The 26,772-nt window shown below is 41.5% G+C and overlaps 3 protein-coding genes across 7 annotated transcripts in view; 2 read left to right on the top strand and 1 right to left on the bottom strand.

Moving 5' to 3' along the window:
* The window catches only part of LOC124040967 (calponin-3-like), a 36,354-nt gene extending 35,170 nt beyond the window's left edge, over positions 1-1,184 (bottom strand). The window contains exon 1 of the mRNA XM_046358108.1: positions 924-1,184. Coding sequence (XP_046214064.1) covers positions 924-980 — 57 coding nt within the window. The 5' untranslated portion in view covers positions 981-1,184. The remainder of the gene's footprint in view (positions 1-923) is intronic.
* Positions 1,185-5,614: 4,430 nt separating this feature from the next.
* LOC124041964 (TLC domain-containing protein 4-B-like) lies at positions 5,615-17,889 on the top strand. 4 transcript variants are annotated; one of them, XM_046360177.1, is made up of 7 exons: positions 5,615-5,762; positions 12,664-12,830; positions 13,080-13,169; positions 13,274-13,332; positions 13,436-13,530; positions 15,359-15,432; positions 16,349-17,889. In XM_046360177.1, the coding sequence occupies exons 2-7, from the start codon at positions 12,676-12,678 to the stop codon at positions 16,662-16,664; spliced, it is 789 nt and encodes a 262-aa protein (XP_046216133.1). In that variant the 5' UTR covers positions 5,615-5,762; positions 12,664-12,675; the 3' UTR covers positions 16,665-17,889. The 4 variants fall into 4 exon arrangements, with proteins under 4 accessions (XP_046216133.1, XP_046216135.1, XP_046216136.1 ...); XM_046360179.1 differs by lacking the exon at positions 5,615-5,762 and adding an exon at positions 10,074-10,270; XM_046360180.1 differs by lacking the exon at positions 5,615-5,762 and adding an exon at positions 10,642-10,847 and having other exon boundaries at positions 13,131-13,169.
* A 3,843-nt stretch (positions 17,890-21,732) lies between these two features.
* Positions 21,733-26,772, top strand: LOC124040968 (holocytochrome c-type synthase-like). Of its 2 annotated transcripts, none has more exons than XM_046358109.1 (7): positions 21,733-22,075; positions 22,533-22,684; positions 22,852-23,051; positions 23,382-23,530; positions 23,679-23,798; positions 24,252-24,338; positions 25,937-26,772. In XM_046358109.1, exons 2-7 carry the CDS (start codon positions 22,576-22,578, stop codon positions 26,133-26,135), a joined length of 864 nt encoding a protein of 287 aa, XP_046214065.1. In that variant the 5' UTR covers positions 21,733-22,075; positions 22,533-22,575; the 3' UTR covers positions 26,136-26,772. The 2 variants fall into 2 exon arrangements, with proteins under 2 accessions (XP_046214065.1, XP_046214066.1); XM_046358110.1 differs by lacking the exon at positions 21,733-22,075 and adding an exon at positions 22,089-22,266.

Consider the following 26,772-nt stretch of genomic DNA (forward strand, 5'->3'; position numbering starts at 1 on the left):
ATGGAGTGGACTTGGCAGGGGGCCCCAGCCCATCATTAATCTATTCAAAGCTGAGCTGCATGGTACATCTAACGGGACCCTTTAAAATAATAGAAGCAAACTGATTCCATATGACATAAGGTCTGACAAGGAAGGCAATGCTACAGCTTTAGATGGTATATAAAGTACAATAAACTACCGAGGGGTCAGACGAGGAGAATGCATTGTCGAGGATGTTGTCTAGTACTGCAGACTTCACTCAGCAGTATAGGGGCCCCTACACCGCCCATACAGGCTCCACCCACTATGGTGGAGCAACAATGAGTTGTTGGCCTTGCCATTCATTCATGAAGCTTTCATCATTTCTTTGACATGAACCCGAAGCATCAAATAAGATCATAAAGGAGTATTGTACATTTGTAAATCCCGCATCACTATGTAGCCGAATTAAAGGTTGCATTTGTAAAAGGTCTGGGAAAAGGGGCCCGAGAATGGACATATTTTTTATTACAGCCTAGTTGGTGATGTGTGTTGATCACTAGTTTCCAAGGTAGTGTTCCAAAACAGACATATTCTCTGTGCAGATTCATTATGTTGAAGACATTAAATTACAACCTATTTGCAATTTGTTGTGCGGGGTATTCTGCACTATGTAACCTGGTAGACTATCATTTTCAGGACAACATTTACAAGACAAAGGGCACATTGACTGATCATCATTCATATGCTTCTGAAGTACGTGGCCATTTGCCATCACACACTTTCCATAAAAGGAAAACCATTTCCAGGTCGTATCGAGGGAAATGAATGCACCGACTGATGCGAAGCAGTTTCACGTGGGCCACTTGATGAATGCAAATAATTCGTTTCCTAAATAAAAACGTACAAAAATCTAAATGCAGCAATTTGATATGTAAAATTGTAGTCCTAATAGTCACGCTTACCTTGCTTCTCAATTCTGCAGTCAACCCGTACACTGGTCCCTTGTTGAATTGAGTCATGGTCCTTTGTTTTGCAAATGTAAAACTGTGTCAATAATTTGCAACAAAAGTTGCTGCTTCTTCCAAGGTTCCTCTGTTACAAAGTAACAAGTTCCGTACAACAGTGTGAAACCGTCAATCTTCTAAACCGAGATAATTTGCTTCTTCAGCGAGCAGATGGATAGAGAGAAAGGATCTGCGTTCGTACAGAAAGTTTGAGTTGCAGTGGCTCCTCTAGACCAAAAAAAAGTGTGCAGCGCGAGAGATACCTGCGGTAAGCCAATCAGAAGCCTTGAATTTCTCTGCGCTCGCTTACTGTTAAATTGAGAATAGATCTATGGATAGCGCTGAATATAATGGTGTAAGAAAGAAAGCCTTCGGACAAACAAAATGTTATTCACAATAACAGATTCAGAATTTATTTAGTCAAGTTTCCCCTGATTAGGCTATATTATACTTATACCTTTCGATAATGTTGCATATATATCACAATGTCATCAAAAATATAATTAAACGAGAATTACAAACAATCAAACGTATTTATGAAGATATATAATTTGATTTTAGTAGGCTACAAGTCATGAAACATCTGCCTATTTTTCCCCAAAACATGGATTAGAATACTAAAGCAAAGCATGGGGGTGACAGTAATATTGCATCCTTCCACAATGCATTGGGAAATGAGAATAAGTAAGTTTCCATTTACAATGAGATCAGCTCTAAATATAGTAAAGAATACCTAAGTCTCTGTGTATACTATCTCTACATTTGCTGTCAGAATGCAAACAAATCCTTTCCTCCATTCCTCCCTCCCTCTTTCCATGTGTTTCCTGTCCATTGAGCAGTGCTGTCAAGGGACACCAAACCTCCATAAACAGGAAGACTGTCCACAATAGAAACGTTCTGCTAGAACTGCTCATCCTGAAATAAACACAAACAAAATTCCCACTATGAGAGCTAGCTAGGTCCCATTTTTGGCCTTTCCTCTGAATAACCTAGGGTAGTCTAGGCCTAGTCTACTAGTCTGTTTATACTCACAAAATAGTTATGGGTTAAATTTCTGAGGAAAAGTCATTTGAAAGGTTGAGGAAATATACAACACAATTTTTGGGAGGATGACAGTCACATACTAATACTGTACATTTGCCTCATTGAAAGATTCAAGTGTTTGTTATTATTAATGTTGTATTGAGTGTTGGGTACAAAGGTTACATTGCTTGCTTCATACATGGCACCCCTAAAGGTTATATATAAAACCCTTTCTACGCTGAACCAAAATCGATTCCATATAGAACCCTTGGGTTCCATATAGAGTTCTATATAGAGCCAATTTAAGTACTATATAGAACCTTAAACTCTGACATATACTGTATGAAGCAAGCATAGAACCCTTTTTGGTTCTATCCAGAACCTTTTTTTTCTAAGAGTGTACTGTATGTCAAACATTTTCATTCTGTATATGAAACATGCTGAAACATGAAACATAATCATGCATATGATTCCATTGTTTTGGTTGTAACTTAGGTGATGAAGAGAAAAAAAGTAAGGGAGAGAATTGATATTCGCCAAGGTAGGTTACAGTTTCCACAAAAGAGAAAAACAAACTCTGAATGGAAATTCAATTGCCTTTTTCCAGTCATTTATCCTGCGTGTTTGCACAAGCAGTACAACTGTAAAGACTCCACTGATCTTACTCAGCTCTTGTTCCTGTTTAACCTGTTGCATAATTATTACTGGGCATCATTTTTTGTTCACCAACAACTACTGCCAAAGGCACACTTACTGCAGGCAGTGTACTACTAAATGCTGAAGCAATGACTGTTAACCGTTGTGTTTTTCCTTAGGAAGGAAGTGAGACAGTTAAGACTTTCAGTTTAATGAAAAATGAAAGTGTTTTCCCAAATGACAAACATCCAGTGGTGACCTGTCATTTAGGGCTGCCCCACCTTTTTATTATTATGATTTTTTTATTTAAATACAACCATTTTGGGGGTTGCCTGTTTTGCATGTTATTTTGACATTAATACATGTCACATATCAGTCTGCAAACAATGTAAAAAAAATACAAATAATCTTTCAGTTAATAAAGTTGCATACAAACATGGTCTCTTTTTCTGCTTTCTTTAGTAAGGCAGCTTCAAAATGCAGGTGTTTCAGCCTAGCTCAGTGCTTTCTGTTGTGGTGGGGCAGCCAGTGGAAAATATGGGCAGTAGGGGTTGGTATTGTTCTCTAGTTGCGCCGTGATTGGCTCAGCATTCTGTCATTCATGGGGACACTGCGTCACTGCAAAATCTAAGGGTAGAAAAAATAATAATAATTCAAGCCACTCGGGTGCTGCCACAGAGTTACATTAAAAGTTAAACTCAGGGTCATTGGCCACAGATAAAATGACGTCAAATCACATTATATAAAAGCGTCTGCTAAATGGCATATATATTATATATATATATATATCTACAGTAACTTTGATTGTACTGATCAACATCATACTTTCAAAATTTTAGCTAGCAAGCTAGCAGTCATCATCATGAATCAAGTCAACAATTTTTTTTAAATCCTTGTCATATGAAGAGAAATAATGAAGAGAAATTATAGTTAAAACTTTTCGGTGCTCATCCGCCATTGGACATAAACATTACACAAGTTGGAAATGGCAAATTCAACAATGAGTGGTTTGGAAGGAATCAGTGGCTAACTGCAAGCATTGCCAAGCAATCACAAGCCTCCTTTTCAGTGGAGTGGGTGTGTGGTCCCTAGTTTGGGTTTAAGGCATCTCTTTTCCAAACTTAAAAGGATACATTTTCAATATTGGCCATGCTGTCAATCCAGCTTGACTTCTGCTGCGCTCAAAACAACTGGAAACTTGAAACTGGGAAATCTGACTTCAGTGGGTTCAAGATAACTGGGAACTCTGAAAAAAATTTGCTCTGACTGGGAAAATATGTTTTGAACCGTCATCCAACTCGAAATTGTATGCCGGGAACTCGGGCCATGTTCTAGAGCTCTGACCTGAAGATCACTGACGTCATCATGATTCGATCTTGAAAGCACCATAAATCAGACAATGCCAGACTTTGATGACAAAATTTGCCCACGAAGGACCGTCGCGCCACCTTCCTGTACAATTGAACACAGCATAACAAGGTGAGTCCAAAAATGTATTGTATGCTGCTGCATAAATGATTTAATATGCTAGGGAGATATGTATACTGTAGCTAAGAAAGTAATACTAAGTGTGTGTTGTGTAGTAAGCTGTTAATAGCCTATGTGCCTCATCTTAATAATTTGGTCCCTTTTCCACTCTTAATTTCACCTACTGTTCTGATTTGGTGGTGCACATGTAGCCTATAGCCTGTTTTAGAGAAATGTCATCATCAAATATTGTAAGAGCTTTCATTGTCTGCTTATATGTCCCCTTTATGTATCCTACGGTTCTGACTTGGTGTGCAGGGAGAATATTGTAAGAACGGCCCATGTTCTGAATCCTGCCGCTGTACATTTCAAAAGTGCTGAACAAATAGTTATATTGACTACATCCGTTCTAGCTTGCTCATTAATGTCTTAATCGAAATTACGGATTGCCTTTTATCCGCTCGTCATCCCTTTATGCCATAGTTTGTACATCTCAATTGTCAGTCGAAACCACATTTGTTTAAGCAAGTGAGCCATAACAGCTTTGTTTTTTTTAAGGCAGTAAATGAGGCTGAATTAACTGTTTCGCTGCCAGACAAGGCTCCGCTGATAGCCAGGTCTAGCAGTGGTAATGTGTGGCTTTGCTGGCATGCATGTAAAAACAAATGTTGCCCCACCAAGATTTACATGCTAAAATCACCACTGCAAACATTTGTCGAAGACATTTCTCATGAAAACTGTCAGTGGGCTTATTTCAGCAGGGCAGAAACCCATATTGCAATGCCAAGACATTTACTGTGAAGTCCATCAGTCATTTCTGTCTCTCTCTACATCAGGTCCTGCCGGCAAATACATGGCAAGGATCTTTATGGTTGAGTGTTAAAAATGGGGAGAAAGATATATGTTTTGCATGTGTGTGTATGTGTGTGTGTGCATATAGTGCTCAAACTCAAATCCAAAATGAGGAGAGCAGAGTACTGGCAACTAGCCATAATCCGTCAAATACTACCCAATATAATAAAACACAATTTCCCATCTTTCCCATGATGAGAATAGCTCCCATTGGCAAAGATGGTACTGACCATGTCTGGGCTTCTTAGGATTAAAGTACAGGTACTTTAATAAGTACTTATCTCATGATTTATTTCAAATGTCCTTGTATGGTCATCACATATCTGGGAATTCCATGTTTCCCTCTCCTATGCAGTGAGGCCCCCATCCCAACTCTGAATTCTCCCCAGCTGTGGTCATTGGACATACTGTCATTTATGATTTAGTAGAAACCAAACAAGAGATCCTCCCAGATTCAGGACTAGATGTATTCAAAAGCAATTTTGACACATCGAGCATCATAGAGTATATTTTAGTTATTCAGCAGATGCACTTATCCAGAGCAGTTAAGGTTGTGCCTTGATCAAGGGCACATCGACAGATTTTTCACCTAGTTGGCTTAGCGACTCAAACCAGTGACCAGAGTCGAGCGGCCCTATACGCTCACTTCAATAGGTGCGTAGGGCTCCGCAAATTACGCAAGGGCCCCGCCTCCCCCTCGTGTTAAAGCGGGTGTCAATGTTTATAACGTCGATGAGAGGATGAAGCGGAACTATCCTTCTGGTCACGAAAAGAGAGAGAAGAAACACCATGAGAGTGAATTGCGGGAACATAAATCAGGTAAAATTGTATTCTCTCCTCTCCAAGTTTGATTTCAGCAAATAACAGTAACGTTAAATTGATCTGCTGGCTTGCGGGTGCATCTCTCTCTAGTCTGCCTGTTTTGCTAACCTAGCTTGGCAGTGCATCTCTTGGTCTTTCTGTGTCTTGCTTGTTTGCCAGCCACTTCTAGGGCTGTGTTCTGTGACTTTGTGCCTGACAAAAGTGAGAGTGAAATACAACTACTTATTACGTTTGATAAACGCCAACGGTGTTCATAAACTGCAGCTCGGAAAAAAGAATCGCGTTGTGCGTGAACATGCATTTATATGCGCGTGCACGAAATTAAACTCGCGCTTTCCAGCAGCAACCTCTGGGGACCAGTCCAGACAATATATGGGCGTGATTGCACTCCTCATAGGCGCACATACTTTTAAAACAAGACAATGATTATCTAGTCTCTCAGTCAAGGTTTAGTTACAACTCTGGACTAATGCAAGACGAAAAATATAAAATTTATATTTCAAAATGTATAAAAGGAAATCTGGGGGAGCCAGTTTGAATGGGTCTGATGCAGCTGGTAAAATGTATAATATTGTTATCTATAATTTACAGGTGCTATGCTTAAGTCAGTAGAGTAGATGCTGGATCATCAGCCAGTACAAGCACAGACTCCGCTGATCCACATCCAGCCTCAGCCAGTACTAACACAGATCCAGTACAGGCAGCCTCAGCCAGTACTAACACAGACCCAGTACAGGCAGCCTCAGCCAGTACTAACACAGACCCAGTACAGGCAGCCTCAGCCAGTACTAACACAGACCCAGTACAGCCGTCTTCAGCCAGTACTAACACAGACCCAGTACAGCCGTCTTCAGCCAGTACTAACACAGACCCAGTACAGGCAGCCTCACCCAGTACTAACACAGACCCAAGTGAAGTACAGGCAGCTTCAAACAGTACTAGCACAAATAGAGGTGTCCAGCCAGCATCAGATACAAGCAGCTCAGACCCTAATAGAACATTTGCTGCTCCAACAAATGACCCGGATTGGCCCCCAGTCTTAACAGACTGTATGAGGACTGAGTTAGTGCGCAGAGGTCCATTCAAACCAAGACTGGGTTTTTCTTACCCGAAAGACAATTCTAGAAAAGGTTTCCATTCAGGCTAATTACAGAGACAGCTGTCAAACGTGGAAAAGATTACCAGGACCTGGCTTTCATATTCAATCAAAAGCAACGCTGTGTATTGTTTTCGCTGTAAGCTCTTTTCTACAAAAGACTACAAAATAATAAAGGAAGGTGTGAATGACTGGTCAAATATCAACAGCATTCTGAAACACCGTGAGAATAGTCCTGAACACACAAACAATATGATTAAGTGGAGAGAACTTGATCTGCTCCTAAGTCGGGGACATACTCTTGACCAGATACAAATGACAATTTTGGAGGCTGAAAGAAAGAGATGGTGGGATGTCCTTACACATTTAATAAGTATCACCCAGTCTCTGGCTGACAGAAACATAACATTAAGGGATTCATCAGATAAACTCTTCCAACCAGGTAATGGAAACCTCCTAAAAGAGGTTAAATTAGTGGCAAAATTTGACCCTGTTACGGAAAATCATCTCAGCAAAATTAAAGATGGAGAGATACATGCTCATTGCCTTGGTAAGCGCGCACAGAATGAACTGATACAGATTGTGAGCAATAGTGACTCAAGGAAGAGACTCAACGTACTTCTCAATTATCTTGGACTGTACACCTGACTTGAGTCACCAGGAGCAAATGTCCATTATTCTGAGAAGCGTGGCTTGAAAGGGAAAGTCAGAGATCAAGAAGCCCTTCCTCTGCTTTGTGAATGTTGAGGTTACAACAGGCTTGAATCTGTCCATCTTAGATAAGCTGAACGAGCTGAAGATTCCATTTGAAGATTGCAGAGGGCAAGTTTATGATAATGGGGCCAACATGAAGGGCACGCACAAAGGAGTAAAGCCAGACTGCTCAAAAAAAATCCCAGTCATGTTTGTCCCATGTGGAGCAGATACTCTAAATCTTGTCATTGCAGATGCTGTCAAATCTTCAAAAGATGCAGTTGCGTTTTTTGGGCATGTGCAAAAGCTCTTCACCTTCTTTTCAGTTGGCACACAAAGATGGAGTGTTTTGACGAAACACGTGAACATAACTATGAAGTCATGGAGTGACACTGGGAGAGTAGGCTCCAAAGTGTTCATGCAATCAGGTATCAGGTTTCTGAGGTTCGGGAGGCATTACTGGGAGCCAGGCAGACGATCAACGATCCTGTGGCCAAAGTGGAGGCACAAGCACTTGCAAGCACTTGCAGAGGAAGTTGGGTCCTACCTTGATTTGTTGTATGGTGTGAGATACTGACAATGACAAACAAGGTGAACAAGCTCCTCCAATCCGCCTCAATGCAGTTTGATATTGTAGTGAATTGAATCTCAAATGCAAAGGCCTCCCTCACTACATACTGGGAAACTGGATTCTCTGAGGCCCAAACAACAGCCAAAAGCTGGAGACTTTATATCTCCCTATTTAACTTTAACCATCAGCTGTCAGAGCAGCTTACCGATCACTGTACCTGTATACAGCCAATCTGTAAATAGCACACCCAACTACCTCATCCCCATATTGTTATTTATCTTCTTGCTCTTTTGCACCTCAGTATCTCTACTTGTGCATCATCATCTGCACATCTATCACTCCAGTGTTAATGCTAAATTGTAATTATTTTGCCTCTGTGGTCTATATATTGCCTTCATACTCTTCTACATTTGCACACTGTACATAGATTTTTTTTTATTGTGTTATTGACTGTACGTTTGTTTATGTGTAACTCTATGTCTTTGTCGCTCTGCTTTGCTTTATCTTGGTCAAGTCACAGTTGTAAATGAGAACCTGTTCTCAACTGGCCTACCTGGTTAAATAAAGGTGAAATAAAACAAAATAATAAAAAAGGAAGGGGGTTAGGGTTACGCTTAGCTACAATGCTACAGTTGTCAACAACTGGTGTCCCCGACGCGACCACTGTATGCCTATTCCATCTAGCCACAACGGTAGAAACGTAAACAAACCATCTGTGGCGAAACCTGTTTTTTTTTTTTTCTCCAGTAAGTGGTCTTTTGACCAATCACATCAGATCGTTTTACAACAGCTCTTTTTTTCAGAGCTGTTCTGATTGGTCAAAAGAACAAAAAGATCTGGTTTCGGCTGCCTGTCTAAACGCAGCAATATGGGCCCAGAACTTGATAGAGCATCTGACCAATTACACAATACTTTCCTTCTGTGTTAACCGAGATTACCTCATTGGTCAAGGAAATAATGCAGAAAGTAGCCTATTAATCATACATGATGTGACACAGAAAGGGAATCCTACCATCTAGTGGTGATTTATAAACCGCTGTACAGGAGAACCACTGAATCGATGTTGGTCATAATGGGGGCACTAGAGTTCACACAGCACTGTCTCCTTATATGGCTGGTTCAATGGGTGAATGACAGTAGGCTTGTTCGATATAGCAGGCGACAGTGCAGGCGACTGACTGATCTTCAAATAACCCTGCATCACATATCTCATTATTATTTGTAGATCACCCATGATACATTACGGGTTTGATGCTCTCGAACACCGCCTTACAGTAATAGCACGACACTCCTCCCTGCTCTATTGCCACGTTCACGACAACTCGGAAATGCAACTCAAAGACTGACACAATTTATTTTGGGGGAGGTAGTTCAGTTGTAGATGCCGTAAACTCGGGACCTCTGAGTTTAAATGCACGTTATTGGCATAGAGCTTCCTATTGGTTGATTCTGACCCTTCCCAAGTGGGGAAATCAGGGAAAATGTTCTACAACGCGTAAGCAAGTCGGAAGGTCTGAGTTTCCGACATGACCTGAACGCGCCACAAAGATGAGCCCAGAGTTTCCCACTTGGAAAGTATCAGAGGCAACAAATAGGAAGCTCTACGCAAATGTTTAACTTGGAGGTCCCGAGTTTCCGAGTTGCCTTGAAAGCACAATAAATCCTGGCCCTTGTTCAGTTGCCAAACATTGCAGATAGATAGATTCCACAAAAAGAGCCAAAGTGATTAATATTATACATGTCAGAGAGGCAAGTTTATTCTACATAGCCTATTTCTATCTGAACGTTCCAAAACGTTGCGTCCTGCTGAATGCTACCCAGCTACAGCAATCTTGTTTCGTCACATCATACAATCTATACACACGCGCACGGACGTACACACACCGGACACACAGATGGAGGGGGGGGGGGTTGACGTTAAAAGACAAGAAGAGACTATAAAAAAAACATCAGGTTACGATGAATTAATCCTCCATAGCTGATGTCAAAACAGGCATTTCGGGGAAGCAAAGACACAAATGAATAGTCATTACAAATATAGCTTGTATTTTAGGTACCATATTCTTTTAAAATATGGAAAGGCAGCTTTATGATTAGGCAATTTAAAATCCATTCCGTTCGCATCATTGGCTACGTGAAAACAATGTAAGTTATCAGCTTCACTATTGTAAGCAAACTAGTGTTGTTTACATTTCCTCTTGCATGTAGATATGCGGATATCCTTATAGTAATTTTGCCTAAATCTATCGTGCAACCAGTTTTACGCTTTTTCCCAAATTCAGGTAGGTTCCTCCACGTTTCGTTCCGTTTGCTTGCGTTTAAGAAACAATCTGGGTTTCGATGTGGAGTCATTTTGGGTAAATATGTCGGCCAACCAGTTTTACGCGTATTTTTCCAATTCAGTTTCTCAGCCAAGGTGTAGCATAGCTTGCAATATATGTCCATAAAATGACCAACGCCTCTTGCACACATGCTGGGTTTCGACATCACGGGGGGATATTTATATCTCGGGATATGCTGCTCCCCTTGAAATGCACTTGTCGTTATTGCACTTGGCGCTTCGGTATCGCACGATGACGTCAAGGTTAGTATAGGGCGTCATTGCCTGTGCAATGGAGTGCTATATCGACTGAGCAGGCGTCAGTCGCCAATTACTCCAACATTTTGTATCTGTACGCGGTGGAATATATAATTTCTTATAAACTAGTGCGGGGACTTGAGTGTAAGTACAGAATGCTTCTGTCAGTAATGTACAATTTGCTTGCATTGTATCACAATTGTCTGCCTGTCTATTGACCTATCACACTTTAATGGTGTTACTCTCTTATGCTGCCAATACAGCATCTACCGTCATAACCTACTACTACAGTATACCGTGGTCAATGTTTCTGTAGAGATCTTGTTTTAGTGTACATTAGTTATTCACGTTTTAGTTAGAAAAAGTAGGTTGTGTCTACTTAAAGCAAATCAGCTGTTCAGATTTCCTGTCTGGCAACAATCTACAATATGCTATAGTTTCTCACGGTTATTGGCTATTTCAGACAGGGTCACTTGTGATCAACAACTACCTGACCAGATACTTGATGAAAGCATGGAGGTCCCCACCGGGTTGTCGTTTGGGCTGTGGGGACATGTATGGGGATCAACTTATGCCACTGTATTTAGTTACAAACCGTCAGCGATTTTGACACAGAGCCAGGAAAGGGTTGTCATTAGTTACCACAGCCACAAAGTCAAAATGGTTTCTATCGTGAAAATATCATAAAAACAAACAAACACATTTGCTTTTTGGTCTTAATTTGAGGTTAGGGTTAGGCAAACGGTTAACAGTGTGGTTAGGGTTAGGTATAAAATCAGATTTGAAGAAGAGACATTGTAGAAATAGGCGAGGTTTAGCCAGATTTACGACTTTATGACTGTGGCAGCTAGTGGCGACGCAAACGTGATCTTAAGAGTTGAGTATACTTTCTAGAAGTAGCCTATGAATGGTTGGTCCACACTTGTTTGCTGAAGGTGAGGTTCGTTTTATTCAACCGTTTCGTTTCTTTCAACCGTTTTCTCAAGGGCACGAGGAGGAATGCTTCACAATTTCGAAGAAACAACACAGTATTTCGAAACGGACACGTTATTCTTAGTAGGGCAGGGGTCAGTTTATTTTTGGCAGCAGAATGTATGAGAGTTGTTCTACGAAGAAGAACTAGAAATACTGCAACATTTCAAGTAACAGTGAAGAATGCATTTTGCCATACAGTTTCGCTTCCCTCCAAAATATATCCTTGCATGAAATATGGTCGCTCCAGTTTTAAGTAATGTCACGTGAACAGAATGTCAGTCTGGCCCTTACAAAAAATGTTTCCGTTTTGAAACTGCAGTAAACGTGCAGTAACTGCAGTCAACTGTGGTATTTTGGACACAGTCATTGCAGAATAACTGCAGTGTACAACAGGGGGTCCACTACACAAAGGCAGGACCTGGTGACCACATAAATTAGTGTGACTGATCTATTTGTAGGGGGGGGCATTAGTAGATTGTTATATGAGCTGACCCATGACCTCAATGTGATAATGCAACTAAATCAACAAATATTCCAAACTGTTGCAAGGCAGCCGGTGGTAAATACATGGGTCCTGGCCTGAGATAAGATAATACAGAAGCAGGTGTTGACATATTTGGGTATACAGTACAGTAAAAAAAGACACCATAAATGCTTTAACAGCTCTGTTCTAAACATGCCAAAAACCAAGTCAAATACAAAGTTCAGGTTACGGTCTGTTGCTGCGGGCTCTAGAAGTGAACTACTTTATAGCCAAAACGGTGCCAATCATACACTTGTATTGTAGATTTCAAGTCAGGATTTCTCCCTTTTTGCTCACTGCTCACAGGCCTACAGGTACAGGAACAGAATATCAGTCGAACTCCTATTGACATGATTCAGTGCATGATGTAGGCAAAAGTCTGACTTACTTTACTGTATGGGTGTATATTTCACATTCCTATTTGCTTCTCTACTATGAACTGTGTGTTTTTCTCTCTCTCAGTAACGAGTGGTAATGGCGAGCTTCTCTCCGCTGGTCCTGTCCATCACTGCCACCAGCTTTGTGACGTTCCAGTGTCTGTTCCATTTTGTCAGTCCCTGTATCTCTGCTCGGTTCTGTCCTGGGTACCGCCGCCTCAGCCCTAAACACACCGTAGAGTGGAACTCCAGGTACATCATCAGGAGACGGAGAAGTGATATTTTGGTGTTATTCAATCATGTAATTCAAAGCTCCTATCAGAACACATATTGGATGATCATTTTCCCAGTCAAAGTACATTTCTGAGCATAGACCCTTTCAAATATCATTGTTTAGCATTTTTCCATGGCATGGAATCCCACAGCTGCCACCAAATGTCAACTTTAAGTTAGTATGCTTTTATGAGTATGTGTGTCTGTTTTTTTGTGATATTTTTCTAGAACTGTGTCTACATTTCACGCCTTGATAGTGGGCCTTTTTTGTCTCTACATATTACTATTTGATGATGCCGTCAATGAAGACCCAGTCTGGTAAGATTCTCCCTGACTGCAAAGTGTGCAATTCTTGATATAATCTTATATTTGGAACATTTATCTACATTTTAAACATGTGCTTTGTGCTTTCTTACCAATAGGGGAGATCCGTCACTGGTGAAAATAAATGTGGCCATAACCTGTGGCTACCTCCTATCAGGTGGGTCTCTACATCAAACATGTCTAACCCTTGTATTACTTTGCATATTTCCATGGATTATGTTGACCCATACAGTGAGCTATCTCCCTTGTCTGTCTTGCAGATATGCTGCTCATATGTTACTATTGGCGGGCGATAGGGGACAAGTTTTTTGTAATCCACCACCTGGCAGCACTGTATGCTTACTACTATGTACTGGTGAGTTCCCTACTGACCCAGAGCAGAATGTGCAGGCAAGATGGGGAAGGGACAAGGGCCAAGAGTGAACAGCCATGTAGTTTGATGGGATTGGTTAGAATAGATAAAGTGCTTGTCAGGGATGAAATAGTTTGGTTCCACTTTACATTCAGTATCCCTAATATGTGTAGACCTATAAATACACTGCTATAAGTGTTATTACTCAGTTGTTTTGCTGTACTTACTAGGGTTATTACGCAGTAATAGAACACTGTAAACCAGGGGTAGGCAAGTAGATTCAGCCGCGGGCCTATTTTTGTCGGAGCGAATGGTCGACAAAATTTGTACACTGCAAATTGACCACAACTAAGCCCAAAGAGATTGTATTTAAGAAATAACAATAATTTCATACCTTGATTACATTGAGACACGATTACACATCTCTTTTTTATTTATGGGAATACTTGAACAGATTTCCTAAAATAACACATTTTTAACTGAACTCCTGGTGATTTTACAGTCTTTTTGAGCAAAAATAACCCCCCTCAGGTTTAGGCCTGTTTCCAACCCCTGCTGTTGCCGACCCCTGCTGTACACTAAAGCGTTACTCTCCCTCCTTCGGGAAGGTACAGTGTAAGCAAGTGCATACATATATTGTTCGAAAGTAGTTACAGTTTTGATATATGGCTTGCAGTTGACGCACCACCAAAAGCTAGACAACCATGTGATGTAGATGTTCACTCTTGGTCCTGTCCTGTGAATCTATTCTGGGTAGCAAGGCTCAGTAGTTGCTAAGACTAACGATGACAATGATCAGGATGGGGACCATTTTTTGCATGGATTACGATGATGAGTTGTTGTGCCCGTTTCAAAGCCACAGATTCAGACCAGTCCCGGACTAGAATATATGCTCAATGGAGAATATCCATTGAATATACATATTTTTTGTCCCAGACTAGGATTAATCTGTGTCCAGGAAACCAGACTGTAGAGTTTCTGTGCATAATGTATTCTCTTACTTCTCTCAGTCTGTGATGGTGATTGGTGCATGCTGCCTTTTGGTTGTTTTGACCTTTTGAGCCTATACCCTAGACCCTATATATCACTACAAAGACAGGGTCTTCCTCTTATTTCATTTTTTAAAATCACCACTGACTTTTCTCAGTAAAATGTACTGGATAATTTCCGGTCGCTTTTCTGGGTAATGTTAGACTGGATTGTAGAGTAAATGTTTAGAAATGTATATTTAGATAATAACTTAATAACAGCATCCACATGGTTAGTCCATATCTTTTTTATTTTCTCTAAAATGTTTTTAAAAATATGTTGGGATGGGGGCTTTTAATGGTGCCAGTTATCACTAGTTGCATATTTCTTCTGTTTAGGTATTTATGTCCATGTCTTTCCTCCACTTACATGTGTGATCAATGAACACAGTCTTGTGTCTCTAACCTGCTAACAATACAGAACATGCAAAAAATGTCAGAAACGAAGAACAGGCCTGTGTCAAATGGCTATAGTAGGGGTCCCTTCCTATCTTGTCTGTAGTGGATTCTGTTGTGGTACATAGAGCACACGTTGCCTAGTAACAGTATGGATTTACCAGTACATAGCGGTACGAGCATGCACTGCTGGATTGTCACCACCAATTTTTGAACACATTTTGAACATTTCTATGTGACCCAAGTTTATTAACCGTGTCATAACCCCAGTAAGTACACCTAGATGTTTTATTTTTTTGGATCGTACGGTAGGTTTAAGATCATGATGTATCATGAATTCACATATTATTGAAAGTACTTCTCTTGCCATTATTTTCTTTGCACTTTGTTCTGTCTCTCTCTTTTAGAGCATAGGAATGTTGCCTTATTTTGCTAACTTCCGTCTGGTCGCAGAGCTTTCCACTCCTTGTGTGAACCAGCGGTAGGTAACCTCTGTGCCAAATAGACTCACGCACACACAAACAGAATGTTTACTGGGAAGTAGAGGGAACCTCATTAAATACCCATTTATTTTTCCTTACAGTATTTGCCAAGTGGCTTTTGTCATTGGTAGTAGTGCATTCAACCGTTTCAGAAACACTATTGACCGTTAATGTTTAACTACTTATAGTGAGTCAGACCTGTTACACCCAGCTGAAAGCTCGTACAGTATCTGACATACATCATTAGAGACATGTTTCATACTTAATAATACATTTTCAGTCACATACATTTCCAATTGTATACTATTATCCTGATTTAATCCAACAAAGACAAAATACAGATTCAATGTTAAACATTTACATTTATATTTGAATTATTTAGCTTACGCTCTTATCCAGAGTGAATTACAGTTAGTGCATTCATTTTAATATAGCTGGGTGGGACAACCACATATCGCAGTCAAAGTAAGTATGTTTTTCCTCTTAGTAGCTATCAGCAAAGTCAGTGATTAGTAGAAAAAGAGTTAAGTGTGAGTGTTAGTTTAACAGGTAGGATTTCAGATGTTTTCAGAAGATGGGCAGGGACTCTGCTGACCTAGCGTCAGGGGGAAGCTTGTTCCACCATCGGGGTGCCAGGAAAGAGTCCTCCCGTAGGGTTGGGAGAGCCAAGAGGCCAGAGGTGGCAGAATGAATTTCTCGGGTTAGGGTGTAGGGTTTGAGCATAGGCTTGAAGGTAGGGAGGGGCAGTTCCCTAAGGAATTGTACTTAAAACCTTTAAGTTCTTGGTATACTGTAGATATGTCTTAAGAGCCACCTTTCTGGAACAATGCCAGTTGATATCCATGACTCCATTACAATTGAGTCCAACAACTGCTATCTCACTCTTTAACTATACTAACTGTATCTATCTTTCAGCTGGTTCTTTGAAGTGCTTGGTTACCCAAAGAAATCATTACCAAATATGGTCAATGGAATTGCCATGACGCTATCCTTCTTCCTGGTGAGGATAGCGGTCATGCCGATGTATTACAGCCGGATGTACGCCGTGTACGGGACAGAACCTTTCTACCGGGTGACTTTTGGTGGCCGTTGTGCATGGATGGGCCCCAGTTTCTGTCTAGACATTATGAACGTCATGTGGATGCATAAAATGGCCCGCGGCTGCATTAGCGTCCTGCGCTCTCCCGGAAAGGTAAAAGTGGAAAAGCTACAGAATGGGAAAGTGCACTGAGAGGTTGCACAAGGCTATGGTGTAGTTATTTTATTGTATGTCTGGTTCAAATGGTTCATGGACATTTTTGGATCAAATGGTTCATGGACTGGAAATGTCTTGAGACTCCCTACGATCCCATGACCAGCCCTAGGTAAATTGTGTACCACTATATTTATTTGCCCAGAACACTGCCAATTGAACAAGCTCTACAGTCCTCCAAAATGATGGGAGGGGACATGGTAAAGGCCATTGGATTGCGTCTCCTCTTGGTCCTTACAGATGGAGGAAGTGGATGGAAACAAACAGACAATACTCTAAAGCACAGGTCCTCTTTTCTGTTGGACTCTTTGATTGTAAATTGTATGTATGTCCACCCAAAGGTGTCTTGTGTGTATTGCCACAATTACATTAACTGACATGGAAGAGAATGTTAAAGGAACTCACATAGTTTTGTAATGTTTATGAAGCCATATAGATGGCTCTTGTACAAATATCATGAGATATTGTACAAAAATAAAATCCTTACTTGAAATCTGTGTTTTCACCAGCATTAGGATGTAAAAGAAGTATATTGTCAGGCTACTGAAGTCTATGCTCAGGAGCCTGCTCATGCAGTAGGCCTAGGAAATATTAGTCATGCACATAAAGTATCAGGGTAGATTTAGACAAACCATGTATTGTAATTTTATCTCTAGAAGTGACCTTACTGAGTGTGATTCATGATAACAGCAATAAAAGTGCACTTATGTCTAACCGACACACCCACACTATAACTTCACACAAGCATCTCCACACAGTTCACAAATTACAAAATCAAACTTCAGAAGTCAAGCTTCATAATGTAATGTGAAATTTTTTAATTAAAGGGATACTACAAGATTCTGGCATTTAATCCCTTTTTCTGGTTACCCAGAGTCTGAACTTGTATGTCTGCATGCAGTATGAAGTTAGAATAGCAATGCTACTGTACCTTTAGGCTTCCAGTCCTTGTGCTATAACTAGTTAACGTTGGCTAGCTAAACTACCGTTATTTTCATCATGCTGTGTGCAGAGACATAAAAATGGTATCCGCAATTTCATCTGACTCCGGGTAAGCAGAACATGGCCTTAAATGCAAGAATCTCGCATTATGCCTTTCAGGTTTCCCTGTTGGATCTCTGGGTGAGAATATGCAAGCTATTGTGACATTTACAACTATGTTAGTTATAATATTTAATTAAAAAATATATATTTAAATAATGAACTCTTTGAGTTAATTGAAGTGAATGATTTATTAACTCTATTTTCATACTTGCTTTGATTGTCTTCAGACAGTTGTCAGCAGACAACACGACGACACTTGTCTGCTGCTGCTGCTCTCTTGTGGAGACAATGCGGGACTGCAAACATCCCCTCAAAAGGAGGATACAGTGGTCAAAGAGTTTTGAGGAATATTAATAAAAAAATGATTGATGTTAAAACCTTGGTTTGGCATCATTTGGTCATCACATTGTTTTCTAAAAGTCCCATACCTCTGGCTCTTAAAGTATAGATAAAAATGTACAACTATGGATGTAAAAATGTACAATTATGCTTGTTTTTTTATTTTATTTGATTTCACCTTTATTTAACCAGGATGAGAACAAGTTCTCATTTACAACTGTGACCTGGCCAAGATAAAGCAAAGCAGTGCGACACAGAGTTACACATGGAATAAACAAACAGAGTTAATAACTCAATAGAGAAGTCTATATACAGTGTGTGAAAATGAAGTAAGATTAGGGAGGTAAGGCAATAAATAGTCCGTAGTGGCAAAATAATTACAATTTAGCAAATAAACACGAGTGATAGATGTGTAGAAGATGAATGTGCAAGTAGAGATACTGGGGTGCAAAGGAGAAAATAATTTAAGGAATAACAATATGGGGATGAGGTAGTTGTATGGGCTATTTACAGATGGGCTATGTACAGGTGCAATGATCTGTAAGCTGCTCTGATAGCTGATGCTTAAAGTTAGTAAGAGAGATATGAGTCTCCAGCGTCAGTGATTTTTGCAATTCGTTCCAGTCATTGGCAGCAGAGAACTGGAAGGAAAGACGGCCAAAGGAGGAATTGGCTTTGGGGGTGATGTTTGGCAGCATGAGTGAAGGATGCTTAGTTTAGAAATAGGAAGCCGGTTCTTGATTTCATTTTGGATTGGAGATGCTTAATATGAGTCTGGAAGGAGAGTTTACAGTCTAACTAGACACCAAGGTATTTGTAGTTGTCCACATATTCTAAGTCAGAACCGTCCAGAGTAGTGATGTTAGGTGGGCGGGCAGGTGTGGGCAGCGACCGGTTGAAAAGCATGCATTTAGTTTTATTTGCATTTAAGAGCAGTTGGAGACCACGGAAGGAGAGTGGTACGACATTGAAGCTCGTCTGGAGGTTAGTTAACACAGTGTCCAAAGAAAGGCCAGAAGTATACAGAATGGTGTCGTCTGCGTAGAGGTGGATCAGAGAATCACCAGCCGAAAGAGTGACGTCATTGATTTATACAGAGAAAAGAGTCGACCCGAAAATTGAACCCTGTGGCACCCCAATAGAGACTGCCAGAGGTCTGGACAACAGGCCCTCCGATTTGACACACTGAACTCTGTCTGAGAAGTTGTTGGTGAACCAGGCGAGGCAGTCATTTGATAAACCAAGGCTGTTGAGTCTGCCGATAAGAATGCGGTGGTTGACAGTCGAAAGCCTTGGCCAGGTCGATGAATACGGCTGCACAGTATTGTCTTTTGTCGATGGCGGTTATGGTATCATTTAGGATCTTGAGCGTGGCTATGGTGCACCCATGACCTGCTCGGACACCAGATGCATAGCAGAGAACGTACGTGGTATTCAAAATGGTCGGTGATCTGTTTGTTAACTTGGCTTTCCAATACCTTAGAAATGCAGGGTAGGATAGATATAGGTCTGTTGCAGTTTGGGTCTAGAGAGTCTCCCCCTTTGAAGAGGGGGATGACCGCGGCAGCTTTCCAATCTTTGGGGATCTCAGACAATACGAAAGAGAGATTGAACAGGCTAGTAATATGGGTTGCAACAATTGCAATGGATCATTTTAGAAAGAGATTGTCTTGCCCAGCTAATTTGTAGGTGTCCTGATTTTGCAGCTCTTTCAGAACATCAGCTATCTGGATTTGGGTGATGGACAAATGGGGGAGGTTCGGGTAAGTTGCTGTGGGGGGTGCAGAGCTGCTGTCCGGGATAGGGGTAGTCAGGTGGAAAGCATTGCCAGACGTAGAAAAATGCTTATTGAAATTCTCGATTATTGTAGATTTATCGGTGATGACAGTGTTTCCTAGCCTCAGTGCAGTGGGCAGCTGGGAGGAGGTGCTCTTATTCTCCATGGACTTTAGTGTCCCAGAACTTTTTGGAGTTTGTGCTACAGGATGCATATTTCTGTTTGAAAAAGCTAGCCTTTGTTTTCCTAAATGCTTGTGTATATTGGTTCCTAACTTCCCTGAAAAGTTGCATATCGTGGGGGCTATTCGATGCTAATGCAGTATGCCACAGGATGTTTTTGTGCTGGTCAAGGGCAGTCAGGTCTGGAGTGAACCAAGGGTTATCTGTTCTACATTTTTTGAACGGGGCATGCTTATTTAAGATGTTGAGGAAAGTACTTTTGAAGACTAACCAGGCATCCTCTACTGACGGAATGGGGGCAATATCTTTCCAGGATACCCGGGCCAGGTCGATTAGAAAGGCCTGCTCGCTGAAGTGTTTTAGGGAGCGTTTGACTGTGATGAGGGGTGGTCATTTGACCGCGGACCCATTATGGACGCAGGCAATGAGGCAGTGATCGCTGAGATCCTGGTTGAAGACAGCAGAGGTTTATTTGGAGGGCAGGTTGGTCAGGATGATATCTATGAGGGTGCCCTAGTTTACAGATTTGGGTTGTACCTGGTAGGTTCCATGATAATTTGGGTGAAATTGAGGGCATCTAGTTTAGAGTGTAGGACGGCCGGGGTGTTAAGCATATCCCAGTTTAGGTCACCTAACAGTACAAACTCGGAAGATAAATGGGGGGGGGGCAGTTAATTAACATATGGTGCCCAGTGCGCAGCTGGGGGGTGTCTGTAACAAGCGGCAACGGTGAGACTTATTTCTGGAAAGGTGGAATTTTAAAAGTAGTACTTAAACTCTTTGGGCACAGACGTTGATAGCAGGACAGAACTCCACCCCCTTTGGCAGTTAAAAATGGCACAATTTTTGGTGGTCTTCCTAAGCCAAGTTTCAGACACAGCTAGGACATGAGGGTTGGTGGAGTGTGCTAAAGCCGTGAAAATAAAATAAAAACTTAGGGAGGAGGCTTCTGATGTTAACATGCATGAAACCAATGCTTTTACGGTTACAGAAGTCAACAAATGATAGAGCCTGGGGAATAGGAGTGGAACTGGGGGCTACAGGGCATGGGTTAACCTCTACATCACCAGAGGAGTAGGATAAGGGTACGGCTAAAGGCTATAAGAACTGGTCATTTTGTGCGTTGGTGACAGAGAATAAAAGGAGCAGATTTCTGGGCGTAATGAAAAATGATTGGATTAAATGGGATAAAGGTGAGTTGAGACTGATTGATCTACAAATCACCTTGCATCCTAAATGACTACTCAATATTATTTCTAGATCATTCACGTCTGTCATAATTTATCAAGTATACATCACGGTTTTGATGCTATCGAACAAAGACAGTACAGTATGAAGATAGGCAGAAACTGCTTCTCCAATAGACATTCCCATTGTGTGCGGTCATGGCGACGTTGGATAGCTAAACTCGGTCGTACTAACGTGTCTCTCGCGCCGAACTGCGCGTGTGCACGCTGTCAAATCAAATACTTGTTTTTTTTAACGAAAATGAAAACGAGTCAGTTTGTCACTTTCAAGAGGTTGGAGTAATAACATTTTGGCTCGAATTTAGGTGGTGCCTTTCGAGAAAATGAACAACTATGGGGGAAAAAATAACTTCTCCAATTGACTTCTCAACCCCCGGCCTAGTCTGCTTGGTCTGTTTCGTAAGCGTGTCCGGAAATTGGTTTAAAAACTCTTTGGTTTTGATGCTCTCGAACGCGAGCATCAAAACCGTGATGTATCATGGGTAAATTGTGACAAGGCTGTCTTGGTCTCTCCTTCTGCAAACGGTTTTGAAGAGAGTCGAGTGTTCTTTGTTCGTTATACCCATATAGATAGATACAGGACTCATCTTTATATCTGTGCGTTTGTAGTTTAGGAATGGGAATCGCCATTGCGGCTACAACTCATAGGAATCCCGGTTTATACCTCATCGGAGAGGACGCGAAGTGGAAGCAATTGAGATTGCCCCAAAAGTAACCAGAACATTCCCCCAATGCATTATGGGTGTGTAGTGTTTGCTAACTTTCACGACATTGCAGCATAGACGGGCTACCTTCATCAAGGTAACACGTTTATATTTACTAGATTAATCCATAGTAAAATCGTTTGTTTTACTTTATATATTTCAAGAAATAGGCAACGAGTTTAGTCATGAAATTAGTCTGTCATTTCTAAACGAATTTCAAACCTGCATGGGATGGGAGTCCTACGGCTACGGTATCCGGCAGCTGATATGTTCCAGAGTGCATGCAAGGTCGTGATATTTACATAATCGCTGCTGTTTCAATGCTAATTTCAACAGTTACTGTAATATCCTATTTAGGACAACTGTCATGAGTTACAGACATATGGAAATAACAAGCTAGGGGTGCTGTTGTTTAAATCTTTGACCATTAGCTGTATGACTGGTTAATTAACAGGCTAGACGTGGGATGAGCTAGCTATGAGGCATAGCAGGAATTAATGACCCTTTACACATTTATTCTTTCTTAACGTTAATATCTGTTATATCACTGACAGGTCTGGGGTGTAGACCTATCCAGTGACTAACTTGTCAGGCAGAATGGATCCCATGTCTGGTTCAACAGTTAAAGCAGAGGGCTTTGTGGTCGCTCACCCCTATGCTGGCTCACCACCCCAGGGATGCCCCATGCAAAAGGAGACAAAACCAAGTAAGTCTCTTCAGCTGTGTCAGGTTGATACTGTTTGTGTTTGTCTATTGGTTCTCTGTTGTCTGCAATGGATACCCATAACCCCATCAGCTATCACACCTTGCATAGCAATAACAAAGCAGATATTGTTTTTCCTTGTACTAATGTATTTTGACCTATCCTCTCAGGTGCACCATTACCACCACCAGAGTGTCCCATGCACAAGGCATCTACCCCGGCCCAGGTTGAGAGCACGCCCCCCCCAACAGCCCCAGCTTCAGACCAGGCAGGGCCAACACATCAGGATCGGGCATACGAGTTTGTGGAGTGCCCCATGAAAGCAGCCAACAGAGAGAAATTTGTGTCTGACATCGATATAGCAAACATGGTACGCAAAGCAGCTAAAATACTTTTACATGCACTGTGTATAATTCTTACTACTATGTAATTACAATACTTGTTACTCCTACAACTATAATTATGCTGTGATAAGAACACTAAAGTAAAGTGTTACAGAGTTTTTATATAAACTGATGTACTAAATGTTGTTTAGTGTACCTCTCTTTTTTCATAACCCAGGAACTGGTTGACTAATAGGCTAAAATCGAATCAAACCAAGTCAATTAGGATATAGATGACACTACAGCATATATTGATGAGACTTAAAACCCTGAAGGCTACATCTCATCGCTATGTTTTGTTATTTCTCTTTCTCCAGATGCCGCCACCCAATCAGCAGCCTGCCCCAGGTCAGCCCTTTGATCTGTCAGTGAACAGAGAGGAGTCCCAGATCCCCCGGGGTGGTACAGATCAGAACTGGGTCTACCCCTCGGAACAGATGTTCTGGAATGCCATGCTGAGGAAAGGGTCAGTCGACCAATCAGAACACTGAAGAGTTATGGCTTGGGCATTGAGATAGAATGTATTGAATTGATAGAACCTATAGTTATATCTCTATGGGCATGGGTTTAGGGTTTCTACTGTTGTGTACTGACTCATTAAAATTGTTTCACAGATGGCACTGGAAGGATGAAGATCTTGGTCAAAAAGACATGACAAACATCATCAAGATTCACAACCAGAACAATGACCAGGCATGGCAGGAGATCCTCAAATGGGAACAATTCCATAAGAAGTGAGTAACCAATCAACATCTCAGACTCTGGTACAATACCATGTAAAGTTGAGCGCACTTCAATCAATCAATCAAATTTATTTGTAAAGTCCTTCTTACATCAACTGATATCTCAATGTGCTGTACAGAAACCCAGCCTAAAACCCCAAACAGCAATCAAGCACGGTGACTAGGAAAAACTCCCTAGAAAGGCAGGAACCTAGGAAGAAACCTAGAGAGGAACCAGGCTATGAGGGGTGGCCAGTCCTCTTCTGGCTGTGCCGGTTGAAGATTATAACAGAACCTAGCCAAGATGTTAAAATGTTCATAGATGACCAGCAGCGTCAATAATAATAATCACAGCACTTTAATAAGCACTACTGACGCTTCAAATTACTCCTGAACGACCAGTGCATGTCATGATATGTGTGCCATACCAGATATGTGAATTGTATTTAATTTCTTTCTTTCTAGGGAATGTCCATGCGGACCCTCCCTGTTACGGTTTGGAGGCAAAGCAAAAGAATTCACTCCTAGAGCCAGATTTCGCCACTGGATGGGGTGAGTTTTTGGTGTAAACAGTTCTGCATGGAAGTTACATAAATTCAGCAAAAAAAGAATCCTCCCCTTTTCAGGACCCTGTCTTTCAAAGATAATTTGTAAAAATCCAAATAACTTCACATATCTTAATTTTAAAGGGTTTAAACACTGTTTCCCACGCTTGTTCAATGAACCATAAACAATTAATGAACATGCACCTGTGGAATGGTCGTTAAGACACTAACAGCTTACAGACGGTAGGCAATTAAGGTCACAGTTATGAAAACTGAGGACACTAAAGAGGCCTTTCTACTGACTGAAAAACACCAAAAGAAAGATGCCCAGCGTCCCTGCTCATCCGCGTGAACGTGCCTTAGGCACATGAGGACTGCAGATGTGGCCAGGGCAATACATTGCAATGCCTGTACTGTGAGCGCTACAGGAAGACAGGACGGACAGCTGATCGTCCTCGCAGTGGCAGATCATGTGTACATCCGAGCATCACACCTGCAGGACAGGTACAGGATGGCCACAACAACTGCCCGAGTTACACCAGGAACGCACAATCCCTCCATCAGTGCTCATACTGTCCACAATAGGCTGAGAGAGGCTGGACTGAGGGCTTGTAGGCCTGTTGTAAGGCAGGTCCTCACCAGACATCACCGGAAACAACGTTGCCTATGGGCAAAACCCACCGTCGCTGGACCAGACGGGACTGGCAAAAAGTGCTCTTCACTGACGAGTCACGGTTTTGTCTCACCAGGGGTGATGGTCGGATTTGCGTTTATCGTTGAAGGAATGAGCGTTACACCGAGGCCTGTACTCTGGGGTGGGATCGATTTGGAGGTGGATGGTCTGTCATGGTCTGGGGCAGTGTGTCACAGCATCATCGGACTGAGCTTGTTGTCATTGCAGGCAATATCAGTGCAGGGAAGACATCCTCCTCCCTCATGTGGTACCCTTCCTGCAGGCTCATCCTGACATGACCCTCCAGCATGACAATGCCATCAGCCATACTGCTCATTCTGTGCGTGATTTCATGCAAGAAAGGAATGTCAGTGTTCTGCCATGACCAGCGAAGAGCCCGAATCTCAATCCCATTGAGTACATCTGGGACCTGTTGGTTCGGAGGGTGAGGGCTAGGGCCATTCCCCCCAGAAATGTCTGGGAACTTGCAGGTGCCTTGGTTGAAGAGTGGGGTAACATCTCACAGCAAGAACAGGCAAATCTGGTGCAGTCCATGAGGAGGAGATGCACTGCAGTACTTAATGCAGCTGGTGGCCACATCAGATACTGACTGTTACCTTTTGATTTTGACCCCCCTTTGTTCAGGGACACATTATTCCATTTCTGTTAGTCACATGTCTGTGAAACTTGTTCAGTTTATGTCTCAGTTGGTGAATCTCCTTATGTTCATAAAAATATATACACATGTTAGGTTTGCTAAAAATAAACGCAGTTGACAGTGAGAGGACGTTTCTTTTTTTGCTGAGTTTGCATGCAAAAATATATACATTTTCTTGACACAGACCCAGCCCAAGAATTACCGCTAGCACTCTTTTTCTGGTTGTTTCAATTTGTGATACACTAGATCATACGACCGGATTTTGTGTTTGCAGGTATGGCTTACCGTTTGACAGGCACGACTGGATCGTAGACCGCTGTGGAAAGGAGGTGCGCTATGTGATTGACTATTACGATGGCGGTGAGATCAATAAGCAGAACCTTACCATCCTGGACGTGCGTCCTGCCTTTGACTCCCTCAGCGCCGTGTGGGACCGTATGAGAGTGGCCTGGTGGCGCTGGACCTCCTCTTAAACCCCGACACTCCCCACACTAATAGCCTGATCCCAGATCTGTATGATGTCATGCCATTCAATGATAGTCAGAGAAGTTGGCTAAATCACATACAGATCTGGGACAAGGCTATCTACTACCACTTAAGATTCACAGGGTTGAATACCGTCTCTATGTTCTCATTCATTGATTTGAGGGAGTACTAATGTATTTATTGACCAGACTCTGGCACTCTGCTAATAACTCAACTTTTAATTGACAGCTAGATTGGTTTCATTGCTTGAAGTGAACTGTTTTGATTGACTTTGAGTCCACTCACGCAATCACATGTATATTTACTCACTGTAAAAATTGTTTGTTTGGGAGGACATACTAATTGGTGGCTTTTCTTTAGTGAATCTTTTCTCCTAAGTTGATAAAATGGAACTGTTTGCTATTTGTATCCCGTATTATGTTTCAAGTAAAGGCATGTTTGTATGGTGTTGTTTTAAGTTAAATGGAGGGCTATGGGTATTTGTGGGTTTGTAGCATGTATTTAAAGTGTCCCAATGACTAAATGCATCAACTCCCAGGTCAATGGAAGCAACCATTTGGAATGGATTCTCAATGAAGACAAATTGATTAATGTATTGTCCCAGATAAAACAGGTTAATGTGTA

This window comes from Oncorhynchus gorbuscha, linkage group LG08, assembly GCF_021184085.1.
Source record: "Oncorhynchus gorbuscha isolate QuinsamMale2020 ecotype Even-year linkage group LG08, OgorEven_v1.0, whole genome shotgun sequence".
In the NCBI taxonomy this organism is placed as follows: domain Eukaryota; kingdom Metazoa; phylum Chordata; class Actinopteri; order Salmoniformes; family Salmonidae; genus Oncorhynchus; species Oncorhynchus gorbuscha.